The sequence below is a fragment of the Acanthopagrus latus genome, chromosome 7 (assembly GCF_904848185.1).
Source record: "Acanthopagrus latus isolate v.2019 chromosome 7, fAcaLat1.1, whole genome shotgun sequence".
Taxonomy (NCBI): domain Eukaryota; kingdom Metazoa; phylum Chordata; class Actinopteri; order Spariformes; family Sparidae; genus Acanthopagrus; species Acanthopagrus latus.
The window spans coordinates 26,574,560-26,590,895 of NC_051045.1; the positions used below are offsets into that span (position 1 = coordinate 26,574,560).

Consider the following 16,336-nt stretch of genomic DNA (forward strand, 5'->3'; position numbering starts at 1 on the left):
CAGTTCCCTCTTACTCTTATTTTAAAACCTGATATAATTACAATATAATACAGTGGGAGACATATTATTATGACAGCAGGCATCGCTCTCTCCTCAAAATGACTATAATTTTATGTTACGTTAAGTATGTCAAAGGACCAAGAAAAAGAAAATGAAAAGGAAAGGGAGAGAAAAATTTTTGTTTTACAGAGGAATTGTAGGTAAGTTGTTGAGGTGGATGGAGGCATACAAAGTGCAAGACTTAGAGACCCTAGAGACCAAGGAACGCATCATGAGTCCTAAAAAATAAATCAGTCTTGAATCTCATTTTTTAATCTCATCGCTGGCTCAGTTTATGCAACAAATTTGGTGAATGATCATAGTTTTTGGTTAAATGTCAAGAAAACACATTGTGTCTTTTGAATAAGTCATTGTTGAATTTTAACCAAGAGCTGCTGGTGCCTAAACATAAGCATAAAGTGTGCCATGCAGACATACTGCATTGCAAGAGTGGATACTAAAGGGAAGTCTGATGTTTGAGGAGACTTTGTATTGTATTTTATCTCAGAGATGTATAATCTAAAGGAGGAAATATTGTAGTTCTCTTCTGATATTTCTGTTGTAAAAACGCATGCTGTCAATGAGCACTTCTCCTTTACTAAAATAATTAATCAATGTGACAGGTGTTGCGTATCAAAGGGCTCAACTTACCCCATACATGGAGTAAGTTGAGCCACAAGACCTCTGGAAATGCTAAATTATCAAAACAGTTATGGTTACACTGATTCTGTTTGTTTGAACGGATGAACAACATCCTGAAATATATGCAGATATATTAATTAGCAACAAAACTATGATTGCCTTGATGTAATGATTTTAAATATGAAATAAATTTCATCTTACCCCAGTCTCCCCTAGGGCATGTTGGGGGCTGGATTTAAAGGGATATTCCAGTTTAAGTTTAATCCATGGTCTATAACACAGTGACACATCTTACTGGTACCAGACAATGGACACCGAACTAAAAAACATAACAAATAAAACAGATTTGAAAATAACTAAATGAATAAATAAAATAACATGAAATGTAATAAGTGGATAAACAATACAACAAATAACATCAGCTGGGAGGAAAGGTTATACTCAAGTCACATCACACAAATGGAGTCAGTCCACCCTGGCCATATATTGGTAAATTTATCTTGTTGTGCCCTGAGGGAATATGTCAATTTTGCCATGGCTTATATTTGATGGACTACGTCTATCCAGTCCTTGTCTGAGGGGGATTGGGGCTTCAACCACATGCGGGTTATAGCTGTTTTTTTTTTTTACCTGCAGCCAGCAGAGTTATCATATAGGTCCTGTCCTTCGAGTTTATCCCTTGTGGAATATTACATAAACACAAGACATCAATTCTCAAGGGAACAGCATACTTAAATACTTCCTTTTAAGTTTGATAAACGTTCTTCCAGAAAACATCCAGTATCGGACAATACCAAAATATGTGATAGTGATTTGCGTTGTTGGCCTGACACTGCCTCCAGCAACCTGAATTAGAGCTTCTATGTCGTTCCTGCCGCAGGGGTGGGTGTTTAAACAGATGGATAATACAAGTTCAAGAAAGGGATATAGTTTGAGACCGTTAAGAAATAACATTTAGCATTTTTGTCATCTGACAGATGTAAATAAGTGTTTTCAGATCTACTGTCTATGAGCTATAAACTTATTATGTACATTGCATGAATGCATGGTCCATTAGAATGAAATAAAATAAGTTGTTCAAAGGTTGCTTAGGAGATTTGGATTCTCTTCCACTGTGTCCCATGTTTTGAACTCAACAGGCAGATGTAACTTGATGATGGAGTTTTTAAATACGAATTATAGACTCTCATATGCTGCACATACAGTTTAATTTCTGTCCTCCTGCTTGGATGGAAAAGTGATCTTAATGTCCTCACTTGCTAACAATGGAAAATGTAGTCCACAATAACAAAAAACAATATAAAACATGTGAAGTAGTGACCTTTACAGAATGCTAGCAAATACATTTTGTCACCTTTGGTCAGCTCGATCTAACTAAGCCGATCTAACTAAGCCCATCTCTGGGCTTAAACTATTCGGCCGCTAGCTATAACTTTATATTCATCAGACAGGTATGAGTGTTTCCATCTTCACGTTGAACTCATGGCAAGAAAATGACAGTTTCAAGATTCAAGATTTTTGTTTATTGTCATATGCACAGTAAAGAAACATGTTCTCAGTTAATGCCAACAGTTTACTAAAGAAATATAGACATCTGAAATAAACAAATTGAATACAAAAAGCAGCAACAAGAAAAAATATTAATAACAGTAACAATAAAATAATTATTATAATAGTTGGACATCTCCTTATTCTTTTAATATTAAATCGTTATCACTTTATTCCACCATTAGGCTAGAATATACACAATATGAAATACAAAACAGCAGCATTTACTTGTTTAGTGCTGGCGCACTTACAACACCACAAAAATATTATAAACAGCACTTCAAGTTTTACATAATAAATAGAATGCATAAGAATGTGTAAACATACTTGCATAAGTCTTGAACAGATGCAACATCAACAGTGCCACTGGACAATTAGTGCTAATATAAAAAAAATGATAAAAGGAGGGGGATTGCAATAGAATAAGACCTAAGTCAGCCATGGATGGCTCAGAACAAGTTTTTAGAATTTCAGTTATGGCTATTACTTTGAGGATTAATATTTCCCTATAAACTCAACAATAGAAAGTGTATTAAATGGTGTTACCCTCCTACATCATTACTTGTCATTAATGGTTTTAATCCCTGCTGAACTGTAGCTCAAATTTCAGAAATCTATTGCCATCATTACATTTTGACTGAACGTTTTCACTGGTCATCCCTGATCTTCCATCACTAATATGATGAGTAGTTGAAATTTGGTCCACAACAGCAAACAAGCTGTGTTGTTGTTGGCTTTTCGCAGCATTAAAAGGCCACTATGTATGTTTAGAGAAGGAATTCAAACTCCAGAAATATAATTAGGTAATAATACAAACTCATAAACAATTATTTTTCCATCACTGAATAAACAAGCCTTTCTCAGAGGACAATAAGGTCCACGGAACACCGTTTGAAGCTAGAAAGGTGGCAGGGTCCGCCACATATAAACATAGTAAGATGGTATGAAATTGTGTTGTCCTTCAAGGTCAGTTTAGTAATTTGGTTTATTTAGTCAAGAAAACAAAGAGAGTTTGATTATTGAATTCAGTCATTGAATATCGTTCTCTTCTCATTAAAACACTTCATAGTCCACCTAAAGTTAAAAGAAATATTAAAGCAATAGGCTAAGTGATAATCAAAAAAAAAAAAACTGTCATCAGAAACATACATTATAACTGACACTGCAATTCCTCATTTAAATTTCCCTGATTTTATGCGTTTTGGTGTATCAGAATAGGAGGAAGTCCCACTCCCATGGAATGCAAATGTGTAAGATGTGTTTTGTTGTATATTCATACAATCATAGATTTTTCCAGCCGTCTTGCATCCCTTTTCATTATGTAGTGTTGCCTCTGGCTATGTGTGCGATATAAATTCATCTTCCTGCACTGCATGTACAACATCCCACTGGGCACCGAGCTTCCACACTGTCACACATCCGTGCGCCTCCTCTCCGTCCACCGCTGGAACGGGCTGAGCAGCGCCTGCCTCATCTCAGCGTTCCTCAGCCCGTACACCAGCGGGTTGACGCACGGTGGCACTAACAGCGTCAGCGCCAAGGATATGTGGAACACGGTCACGGTTGCCGGTGTCGCTGCACCCTCAAACTCCCACAGTGCGTCCGAGGCGACTTTGAGGAGTAGCGGGAGCAGCTGCAGGAGCAGCATGCCGCAGTAGAACAGCACAGTTTTACGCGCTGCGGTGTTAACAACGTTGAACGGAATCGTCGCGCTGCGCGCGTCCTGGTACATCCTGAAGTAGGAGAAAATGTAGACCAGCACACACAGCAGCAGTGTGGCGAGGCCAAATACTTTGCGAAAGACGGCAGGGACACGGGGGAAGCCCATGTGCTGCTCCACCATGTCGGGCTCGCACAGAAGTCCCCTGATGAACGGTTCACTTGTTCGCTCTACTTCTGAGTGCAGCAGCGCCGTGGTGATGGTGGCGGGGGAGATGGCGTAAACCCAAATGAGGGTCAGGGCCAGCCGCAGGCGCACCTGTGTGAAGATGACCAGGTACCGGATGGCGTGGCACACGTAGATATAGCGCTCCAGTGCCATGCACGTGATGGTGCAGAGGCTGGAGAAGATGCTGGCTGTCCCCACGAGGTACTGGACGCGACACCAGAGGCCAAACGCCACGGTTCGTCGCTGAACTAGTGCGTGGATGACCGACGGAGCGAAGGTGACAGTCTGCACGAGGTCGCTCAAAATCAGATTCCTGAAGAAAACAACGCGTGGCTCCCAAGAGAGGTCGTCCGACCGTCCCAGTCCGAACAGGGTAAATCCGTTAACCAGCAGTGAGAAAAGAGCGAGCAACACAAAAATGCATGTCGCCGCTGGAACTGCCTGACCAAAGGGCAGGATGGAGATGAAGAGGCAGCGGGCAGCGTCGAACTGTCCGGTTACGCGCAGGTCAGTTCGGTTCTCTTCGCTGAGCCAGTCGCACTGCGCGGTGAGGTTGTGCTCCACCGTGATCATCACATTTGTTGCTGGCATCTTGTTCTGAATACAATGTGATGTTCCAATCATTCACTTCCTTGTGAGTTTAAGAGGTCTGCTTCTTCCAGCAACCCTGGCAAGTTATAAAATGACCGGTCAGCCCCCCTTACACAGTATTTAAACGCATGCACACTTATCCATAGTCCACAGACCACCTCAGTCACCTGAATCAGGTCCTCATCGAGGCGTTTACTTAAGTTATTTCCTTACTAATGTCATCTGGATTGATGATAATAGATGTTTAATCCTGAATAACATTGCGATGTGAGGAATTATCAGACACCATGAGAGGAAAGATGTTCTGAGAGAAAGGGCCTGGACCCGTGATCCATGTTCTATTGTGGCCAAATTAAAAAACAGAATGAAAAATGTACACTCTTAACCCGAATTAGTTGAGTTTACTCGCAAATCGCGTGGAAACCCCTTATACCACTTTAGTTTTTACACAAGCTGAAACTAAATATATTGAGTTGTATTAACACAGTATCTTTAGTTTTTACACAAGCTGAAACTATATATGAGTTGTATTAACACAGTATCTTTAGTTTTTACACAAGCTGAAACTATATATGAGTTGTATTAACACAGTATCTTTAGTTTTTACACAAGCTGAAACTAAATATATTGAGTTGTATTAACACAGTATCTTTAGTTTTTACACAAGCTGAAACTAAATATATTGAGTTGTATTAACACAGTATCTTTAGTTTTTACACAAGCTGAAACTAAATATATTGAGTTGTATTAACACAGTATCTTTAGTTTTTACACAAGCTGAAACTAAATATATTTAGTTGTATTAACACAGAATCTTTAGTTTTTACACAAGCTGAAACTAAATATATTTAGTTGTATTAACACAATATCTTTAGTTTTTACACAAGCTGAAACTAAATATATTGAGTTGTATTAACACAATATCTTTAGTTTTTACACAAGCTGAAACTAAAAATATTGAGTTGTATTAACACAGTATCTGGAGTTTTTACACAAGCTGAAACTAAATATATTGAGTTGTATTAACACAGTATCTGGAGTTTTTACACAAGCTGAAACTAAATATATTGAGCTGTATTAACACAGAATCTTTAGTTTTTACACAAGCTGAAACTAAATATATTTAGTTGTATTAACACAGTATCTGGAGTTTTTACACAAGCCGAAACTAAATATATTGAGCTGTATTAACACAGAATCTTTAGTTTTTACACAAGCTGAAACTAAATATATTGAGTTGTATTAACACAGAATCTTTAGTTTTTACACAAGCTGAAACTAAATATATTGAGTTGTATTAACACAGTATCTTTAGTTTTTACACAAGCTGAAACTAAATACATTGAGTTGTATTAGTTTAATAAGTTTAGTATTTCTATTTGTTAGTGTGTACTCAAAATTATTAAATATAATCATTATTACTTGTTATTGCTACTTATTGTTTATTACAATTACTGTATTTTCCTCTAATTAAATTACCTTTTCTTTAAAAAAAAAAAAAAAAAAACCTAGAAAACATTGTTTCAATTCAATTGGATGGAAAAAAATAAACACCTGTAAATGCTCCAATGTATTTTATTTTTAAGGAAAAAGGCAAAACAGAGCCAGTCTTATTATTACAAACTTACCATCAGGTCAACATCAACACATCCAACCTAAAATGATTAATCATTCATCATCATCATCGTCATTTCAAATCATTGAAACAATTATACTGCTTCATCTGCCTAAATGAAGGGAGGCCAACACATGAACCAACAAAGACTATCATATCAAAACAATATCTAACTCCATCTACAAAGACTTAAGTCACATCCTTCAGCCCGCTTCCTACAGCAGATCTTGAATGTTTCCCATCACGACTTCTCCCTCAATGATGATTTTCAACAAGGCTGGACTGAGATGCTGGGAAGATGTGAGCACAGGACCTTCACGCTCAATGAGAAGTATCCCGATGTCAACATCACGGAAAGAATCATCATCATCAGATTCCTTGATAAAGAATAACAGAAGAGCACAATCATTACATTAGACTTCTCATTTGAAAAATAAACTTTAATCAATATACTGTAAGAGTGTCATGGTGAAAATTAAATTAAGCAAGAGCTTACTTACATAGCCAGCTTTGAAGAAGTTTGTGGGGTTGTCCCCCAGGATGATTGGAAGTCCTCTGAGCACCTGTGTCCGGATCGCATTAGGGTCTGTAGTCTTTTGGGAATTAAACAGAATAACAAGTTAGATAGCTAAAATAAAAAAAACAAATAATAATCTATAAGAGACTGAATTACACAACCAATAGAGTGGCACTATGATGTTTTGACAAAACCAGTAAAGAACAATACCAAGCACATAATGTGTATGGACTTACACTGGTCTGTTGCGAAATCTGTGTCAACAACTGTCCAACATTCCCTCTCTTGGAGCGAAATAACTCAAGGAGACGAGGACTGTGCCGATCGATGCTCTCATAGAATTCCTGCTTGAGGTTCTTTCCCACAATCCTGCTGAACTCCATGAACACCTGATACAGAGAGCAAAAAACCCAAACAACCTAAGAACCTCAACTGTGCTATACAAGGCAAGCCATCTGCAAAGTAGAGCTGGAAAAACACCCATGAATGTCCTTTTTTGTATTGAAATGTTGATGTTTAAATGTGTAAATTACATGCCCCAAATTAAAAATATAAATGTTTTCCTTAAAGAGGACAAGATAGATATACATCTAGACACATTATATAATAGAAAGATGGTCATTAGTTATATTCTCTTTCGTGAACATGCCTGATTTTTAGTGAAAAGTGAACATACCTGATCTTCAGTGAAGAGGGCAGGCCAGCGTTTCACCATTGTGCTTATGGCAGGTTCCGACTCCACTACCTCTTTTCTTCTCAGAGCAAACGTCTGATCCATCTTCTGTTTCACAAGAGGTCCATTTGGTGTTCTCTTCTGCATTTCATCAACCAAGTCTTTGCATGCCCCCTCCAGGGCTGTCCGATCAAATCCATCCGGAAAGTTGGGCAAGTAGTTGATTTCACCTTTCTTTGCCTTTTTGATGCGCTTGTTAGCTGGTTGTCCTTCTGCTGAATGCCTTCCCCGCTTACCAGCATTTACTGCAACATCAAGGCATCCTGATTGCCTGCGCTTTGTTCTATAATTAGCCATTTTATACTTTAGTCTATTTTTCCAACCACAACAGCGAGTGGCTCCTGGAGACAAGGGTGTTTGCTTATCAGTGCTGCTGCAACACTTTCAAACTGAGCAGCTGTTGGGTATGCTGTGTAGCTATACATGCTCTCTGCCAATCTCTCAAGTATCTCATGTTTTAGTTCTTTTGATACTTTAAGGTGTGTTCCCTCACTCATAAAAAGCAGATCTGCTTGCCTAAGTCTATACTGTACATCAACAGAAAATGTCGGGATTTCAAAAAATTCTGGCCACTGTTCTTGTCGCTCCTGAGAAGAGTGTGAAAGTATCTCTGTATCTGCTGTACTCGTTGTGTCATTGAAGACTTCATCCGGTGGGACAGGTACTAGCTCAAAGACAGGCAAGACTTTAACTGTTGGTTTTTCTGGAAGTTCTTCAGTATCTGTCAGATTACATAGTTCATTATTGAATTCGGGGTCTTGGTATTGGAGACTGAAGTTGTATTGAAGTCCCAGTGACTCTTTAAGCTTGCTTATCAAATCTTCGACTGTAGAGGGCCTTGTATTTAGGATGACTTTTCTTATATCTGCCTCGGTTAGAATGACCCTCATGGTCATCTTCTGGTTTGCAGTCATCTTGGGAAAAGAAACAAGAATTCGATTATAAATTTACATATCGAAGAAGTCATTCAATTGCTGAGCCATTGCTATGTGCATCACAAATATAGTTGATTAATAAGTTGGTTGCTTAAGTTCAGTGTACTTTCTTTTTCCTCCTTGAGAAACATTACTGTAAAGATAAGTTAAATGCTATAAGTGTTTATGTAGAGGTGCAATGTACCACTAGAAATAGTTTCACACATCTATGGAATAAAAGAGCTGCAACAATCAATAGATTACATGAACATTACTGTAATAATCTCCAACTATTTTCACATTTGAGTGATAATTTCAAATCAGAATACTTGAGAATGTCACACTGGGCTTTGGAAAACACTGATCAGGCTGAACCAACACCAACACTGAACCAAACATGAGCTCTAAAATAAGTCAAACAAAATCTCCCATTACAGTCTCGACTGATTGCAGAAATGACATTGTGGCTTCTTAACACAGGATATGACGTCTGAGGGTCTGAGGTAAATTTTCACCATATCTATATGCTGAAAGAGGGAAAACATCATTCAGCTCTTTCAGCTGCACCACACACAGAGCGGGGTTACTGCTGTCACAGATGAGTTCAAAAGATCTCAAATGCTCGTGGTACCAAGCAGTCATCTCATTGCAAACAAACAGGATCTCGGTGTTGAGTGCCACTATCTGTTTGATCTGCCTAAATGCAGGGAGGCCAGCGCATGAACCAACAGAGACTATCATGTCAGAACATGACTAACTCCATCTACAAAGACTGATGATGCAACAAGAACTGATGTAAGCTGAGGAACTCTCTGGCAGAAAACATGTTGGACATTCTCAGGATAAGATGTGATTGATGCTGTAGTGACCTTGTCCATTTCAACTGACGGCTTGAAAAATGAACTTGTGTCCAAATAGTAAGCCATCATTTTCTGATGCTTAACAGCTAGTGTAAGAGCTACATTTTTGAAGTTGTGGGCATTACGAATGACCCGTTTGAAGAATTTGTGTTTCCCCTCAAATCGCATTGTCCAAACATCTGAAAGGGGACCAAATGCTTTGATCATCTCGGGGTAATGCTCGAGGTAGTGATGTTTCGGCCGTAATCTAAAATCTGGGAATGTTGTTTGCAACAAGTCTCTGTGTTCTGACACTTTGCAGTCAAGGAAATGCACCGACTCTTCAGTGTGCTTTGTTGCGACAGCCAACTCAACAATGTCTTTTAGAAGCAGCAGAATGTTCCATGCATTGTCTCCCTCAGGGACTTTATGGCCAATGATAAGTGGGAGCAGCCTGAGTAGGGCCCAGTTCTCATGGCCATTGCCACCTATGGTCCCTTTGGTAGAGAAGCTGTGGGCAATTGGCTGAGGCTGGTCAGTTTTGTCATCAAAAGCATATTCAAAAGTTTTCATGGCATGGTTCAGTGTTTCTATGGTGAAATCTTTCTTAGAAATCATGTCTGAAATGCAGAGCGATAGCTCAACAGGAACAATCCCTTCCAAAAGGTCATGGAGGATGTCAGGGGGTACCAACAGACAACATGAAAGTGCTCCAGACCGTCAGTCAATACACACTCTCCTTTAACACCATACCATTTTGCCATAGTGGGATCCTGCTTTACCTCCTGCACCTGCTCGAAGAATCCTGCCAGAGAATGAGCAGCCAGGTTATCTGCGGCCACATATAAAACTGTACCTCTGACACATTCTCCCAACTTTTCAACATACACACCATGTTGCTCCAAAGAAGCTAGATCTGAATGAGTGGGTGGAGAATTTTGGCGTAGCCAAATTCTTTTACATCAGAGGCTTTACACAAAACGGCAAGCTGAATGGAGTGGAGTGTGGATCTGTATTTTGATGGCACATTAGCTATCACCCAGTACACTGCACTCATTTTATGTTTCTTTCTAGATGTTCCTAAAGGGTTGGACACTTCAAAATCATCTGCATAGAGTCCAACAGCGATTTTGAATTCCTCCCCTTTAAGGAGGTCATTTTCATTATAGTACGTACCATCTCTGTATGAACTGTACTCATGTTGCTCATGCTTTTGGATGGGAAGAGCTTTATCCAAAATGTCTGCCCTATTCAACATCTTCTGTAGCATTGGATGCAAAGGTACATATACAGCACTACATTTTTTCCCTCTTTCAATAAGGTACTCTACTGGTTTAACCTCTGTGAAGTTTCTATTCACATATGCTGCTCTCCTTTTTGTTGTTGACAAGGGGCCATCCTTGCCACAGAATTTCATGATCACATTGCTCTTTGCGGCAGCGCTGACTAACTCTTCCACAACTGAATCGTCTACAACTGTATGTTGTTTGAGAATGTCCTTGACTGCATTATGCAGCAGTGGCTGGGCTAGTTCACACATCTGCAACAGCTGTTGTATAACTTCTTGTACTGTATTTTCTGGAATGTGTAGCACCGTTTGCATCTTTAAAAAAAGAGCTGCAAGATTGTGCTCCAGCTGTTTCTCTAGGTCATGAAGACCTTCATTGGTAGAATCCTCGCTGTCTTCAGATTCGGCGGTGTCATTTGGAGGCTCATGTTCTTATTGTGCCATTTCATTAGTTACACTACCAGAGACAATTTCCGGCCTGAACATCCTCCAGTTGTGTGTTCTGTGCTCCTTACTTCTGTGTGCATTAAATGTAGAATACACATTGGTGTGAAAGTTACAGCCATTAAATGGACACAGGACTCTGTGATTTACCTTCAAATGTGTACTGCGCAGGTGGGTGAGAATGACTGCTTCTGTGCAGGGCGCAGAAAAATCACATGACTGACACTGAAAGGTTACTTGTGCCGTGTCTCTTTGTTGTGCACCCTGGGTTTTCTGGTGAATCTTTGCCAAGTGGACCTTGAGTGCATTAAGCTGGCCGCGTCCCCAACATCAACACCTCCATAGCGGCAGCGCCTGCTACATACATAGCGGTTAAATTGTTTTTTTACCGAATGAAATGGCGGAAATATAAATTATAGTCGCATAAACTTGCTGTATTGGTGCGGTCCTCACACTGTTAACATTAAGCTAACTTTAATGCTCAGCTGACACTATTTTGAGCGGACATTAGCTAGCAATAAGCATAACACCATGCACAGGTTCAAACAGCACATTAACATGTGACAGAAAAAAACAGCGTCAACAAATTATCTCCAACCTTTTGAGTGTTAAAAGTTCCCAAAAATATCTACTTATTTTACATACTAACCGTTCAAGGTGTTCAGTAAAGCTGCTTCCAGGTGAGGGTGCCGACAGGCCGTCTCTGCTGGTGCTCTTCCCGCCGAGTCCGTTGCTCTAGCCTTGTGTTGTGACCAGGGATGTTTTTGAATTAGGCCCCTCCCCTTACCAAGCTATCTCTACTAAACCCGATTAGTGCAATTAATCTTTCAGCTAAATAGTACAATCAACTAATGTTGTTTAGTAATGATAGCAGATTTTACAAAACATAAAAGTTTAAGTAATGATCACTCGGAAGTTTAATTTGAAACAAAATCTGGGTTTACAGTGTAATTGTTCAGGCTGTTTCTGCAAATTCTAGACTTATTCTCTCAACACAAAAAGATAGACTTGAGTCTAGAAAACTGGTAACTCCCATCATTAAATTATCGGGAATCACAACTTTGGAAAAAAATAATAATAATAATAATTAAACAATAAAAGTCAACACATGATGGGTTTTTTTTCAGAATGTGACATTTCCTCAGTATGTGGTGTGACATCTGATTGGTTAAGTAACAGTTATTGATCATTCACATCATTTGAATACTCTTTCATGGTGGACATCAGGTGACATTCAGTAATTTGTGTCTACTGAACATGCTGCCTAAGGGGTGTCAAGATTCTCCAAATCCTCGATTCGATTACGTTTTCAATTTTAAGGTCACTGTTCGATTCGATTCTCGATTTTTACATTTATTTAATTTTTTAAATCACAGGTTGCTATGCCATTTTTAGACTAGACTTTGATGCAATACAATATCTGACCTTTGTTCACAATGTACCAGACTACATTGTCAAATTTAAACATTTATTAATAACATAATTTAACAATTGTCAGGTTTGGACAAAAGGAGAGGACTCAGATGCAGAATGGCAGATGTACAATCAAGTTTTATTGATCTGATTTTTTGACTCTCAGGATAGAATGAAAACCAAACGCTATGAAAAATACTGAGACTCACACAAGACAAACAACATAGAACACTGAAAACGAAAAGCGCTCCCGAAGGAGGATGACTACACTATACTAGAATCAAAATCTGAGAATATAAAAATTACAACAAAAATTCACTCCGAAGAGGAAGCACAGAGGCTATGAAACTTATCTATTCTATCTTATGAAACTTAACCAACAAAAATTCGCTCACGAGGAGGAAAACCAAAAGGGCTAGGAAATCTCAAAATACAAACAAAAAACCTTAACCAGAAAATTACAACAAAAAATCACTCTTCACGAGAGGACAAAAAATACAGATAAATAAACCATGAAAATACTTAGCACAAAGGAGATCAAGACTGTGGTTTCGAAGGGCTTAGGCATACGACGTAGAGACGAAATACTTTGGCACGGAGACAGGGGAAGACAAAGACTTTATACACATGAGGGAGGGGAACACAGGTGGAAACAATCAGGAATCAGGGATGACGTCAGACCAGGGACACAAGAGGAAGGGCAAGTGACCTGAAACGAGAGGAGAATTAATTTCAAAATAAAACAGGAAGTTCACACGACAGACCCCAAGACAAGACAACCTCACCGCGCTGTGACAACAATAACTTATTTCTTCAGTCAATTGGAAACTTAAACAAAGCTGGGGCCTTTTTTTGTCGACAACGCGAACGTTGTCAACATAATTCACTGGAAATCCAAAATACTTTCACACCTGCGACTTCAGTGAAAGAGGAGGGGGTTCAAGTTCTGTCGATGGGTCTCCTGTGTCTGTAGTTGCCATTGTTGTAAGAGTAGTGGCGTTGCCCCTTTTAAGAATAGGGCCTTGCGTGAGGTGTATGTGAGTAAGGCATGAGTGGATGAGCGAGAGTGAGACACGCACACAAGTTATATATAAATACTTAATATTTATATATAATCATTTTATATTAATCATTTTATTTTGAAAAGATCGATCACCCTAATATCATTTTAGTATGCTACATCTATGCACCAAACCTACAGTAGCCTATAGGCTACCTGCAGAACATTGTGCATGTTATTTTAGAAGTGGAAGAATGGCTTCTGTTGTACTATGACAGGGATGTGCTTTTCACGCTGATTTGAGGCTCCTGAGCTACTACAACTAGTGTTTCCGGCCTCTGCTCGCGGGCTAGTGGGCTAAAAGTTTGCTATGTATATTTAATTATAATGGGACTCAAGTGATTTGAGTTAATGATACTAGAGATTCATGACTCACGGGTTATTTTAAACCTGGATGAGTCATGATTCATACACCGCTAGTAGCGACAGCAATGAAGTGCAGTACAATATAGGCTGCAGTCTGGCTGTGAATAAAGGCGGCGGCTCTTCAAGATACAGCAAAGCTCCTTGGTATTGTTTCGCAACCAGCTTAACATGTGAAAGGGGGTTCACCCAGAAGGTAAACATAAATTTCGTCCCTGGAAGAAAATAATCTCCCCTGTGCTTCCCGACCACGGTCGGGGAGCTGAATAGGAATGTACACTATATGCTCCATCCAAGTGTCTTTGAAATGCGTTCAGTAATTTTTGTATAAACCTGATGACAAACCAACAAACACAGGTGAAAACATAACCCCCTTTGGTGGTCAGAGCTTGCAGAGTGTATTTGTTGTTAAGTTAAGTTTAGTGGGAGGTCACATTAAAAATGTCACAGATTGTTGTATTGGCCTCTAGACCAAAGAACCTGGTCATACTGGTGAAGGTCCTCATGCTGAACAAATGACTTAATGGATGCATGGATGGATGGATGGTTCAATCAATCAATCAATCAATCAATCAATCAATCATGCATGGAGTTCATTTGTGCCAGATCCATAATGCTGATGTTACAAACTATTTTTACAAAAATGTAACTAATTAAGAATTTAAGAAACACACAGTACAGTTACAGTTTACATAAAGAAATCTAAAGTTTCAACTTCAGTGTTTTGCAGAAATGTACATTGTGTTAGCACTGTCAGCACGCATGAGTAAAGCATTTTCCCATAGATTATTGAGACACTCTGTTTGGCTCTGATTGGTTGTATTTAGCCTGGAGTGGTAGATTCTTGCAAATCAAATTACAGCCACTGGGTGCAGCCTTACGGGTGCAGTCTTACTCTACTGTCAGATCATAATGACAATTTTAGCAAATATAACCAAAAAATAGTTGGAGACTACAGCTTTAAACTGGAAGATGTATGCAATTTTGGGGGGCCTATTGCCTGCGTCTACGTTACTCGGAGAGTAACATATGTCAGTATGAGGGCTGTTCATGTCTCCTGCTTTGAAATAATGGCCTTTGAACCACACACACTCGACCATTGACCTATTCTTATTGTTGATTGATCAGTAACACTTTGGTGTTTTGTGTAGAGAAATGTTAAGATATCATACATAAACTAAACAATTACTGTACTGATTAAATTCTAAATATACATATAGATTTACCAGGTGTCCATTTCTCTGTCACATAGTGGTAGGTAAGTTTTAAAAATGTATACATTTAAAATTGGCTAACACTAGTTGCTGGAAATCCACAGAAGAAGAAAAAATACACAGTGTAATTTTCATATAATACTTATCTTAAAATATTGCATTTTCACTGGAAATAAGAGGAACGGCAGCCATGTTTTTTTTGTTCCAGCAGCCAGAAAGTTTATGGTCACGTGATGTGGATGCAGGCAAAAGACAAGAATAGACCAAAAAAATTGTTGTTATTGTGAAACGTCTACATTTTGCCCTGTGGATCAATGTAGCTATCATACATTTTCATGTGAGACTGGGTTGCAACGGAACATCTCAAATCTCAGCAAGTAGAACAGCACTCAGTAAGCGCATACCTCCTCCAAGGCTCAACAGTCCCTTTTCATAATCACTATCTATATATATATATATATATATATATATATATATATATATATATATATATATATATATATATATATACATATGCATGATTTCTTCATTAATAAAACTGTCAGGAAACACCCTATCTGACAACTTTAAAGAGAGTGAGAAAAAATAATCACACCAAAGGCTGATGAGGTCTATTGTGGACCAATAACAATGCTCCATCCAAGTGTCTTGCGTTTAGTAGATTTTGTATAATCTTACTGACAAACCAGCAAACAAAGGTGAAAACATGACCCCTTTGGTGGTCAGAGCTTGCAGTGTGTATTTGTTGTTATGTTAAGTTTAGTGGTAGGTCACATTCAAATGTCACAGTTTGATTGACATGCATCAGCTGGCTGGAGCCACAGATCCAAACACAATTATAAACCAGATTTCCACCCTCCAACAGAGAATAATGTTGTTTAGATCCTAATTCATGAGAAACAAAGCAGCTTCTGAGTGGGTGACCAAAGAGGGCAGACTGACTCCTGGTGGTAACCACTGGGAACTGCAGTGCAGAGGTCAGCAATTCAGACACCTGAGACCAGATTCATGCTGCATGGTGCAATTACTATATTTTAAATTGGAAACATTGTAGTGCCGTTATATTGCCCAATTTGTTGTATTAGCCTCTAGGCCAAAGAACCTGGTCATACTGGTGCAGGTCTTCATGCTGAACAAATGACTTAATGGATGTATGAATGGATGGATCAATAAATCAATCAAACAAACAAACAGGGATTTAAATCAATCTTATCCTGTCAAAACATTT

At 38.8% G+C, this 16,336-nt stretch overlaps 2 protein-coding genes across 3 annotated transcripts; both read right to left on the bottom strand.

The window, feature by feature from the left end:
- Window positions 1-3,640: 3,640 nt before the first annotated feature.
- LOC119023597 (olfactory receptor 14I1) lies at window positions 3,641-4,708 on the bottom strand. The gene has a single exon (XM_037105662.1). It carries the CDS (start codon window positions 4,706-4,708, stop codon window positions 3,641-3,643), a length of 1,068 nt encoding a protein of 355 aa, XP_036961557.1.
- Window positions 4,709-6,277: 1,569 nt separating this feature from the next.
- On the bottom strand, window positions 6,278-11,812 carry LOC119022156. Of its 2 annotated transcripts, none has more exons than XM_037102743.1 (5): window positions 11,708-11,812; window positions 7,517-8,487; window positions 7,077-7,229; window positions 6,824-6,909; window positions 6,278-6,700 (listed from the first exon to the last, which is right to left on the bottom strand). In XM_037102743.1, the coding sequence occupies exons 2-5, from the start codon at window positions 7,868-7,870 to the stop codon at window positions 6,592-6,594; spliced, it is 702 nt and encodes a 233-aa protein (XP_036958638.1). In that variant the 5' UTR covers window positions 7,871-8,487; window positions 11,708-11,812; the 3' UTR covers window positions 6,278-6,591. The 2 variants fall into 2 exon arrangements, with proteins under 2 accessions (XP_036958638.1, XP_036958637.1); XM_037102742.1 differs by having other exon boundaries at window positions 6,824-6,916.
- Window positions 11,813-16,336: the final 4,524 nt, after the last annotated feature.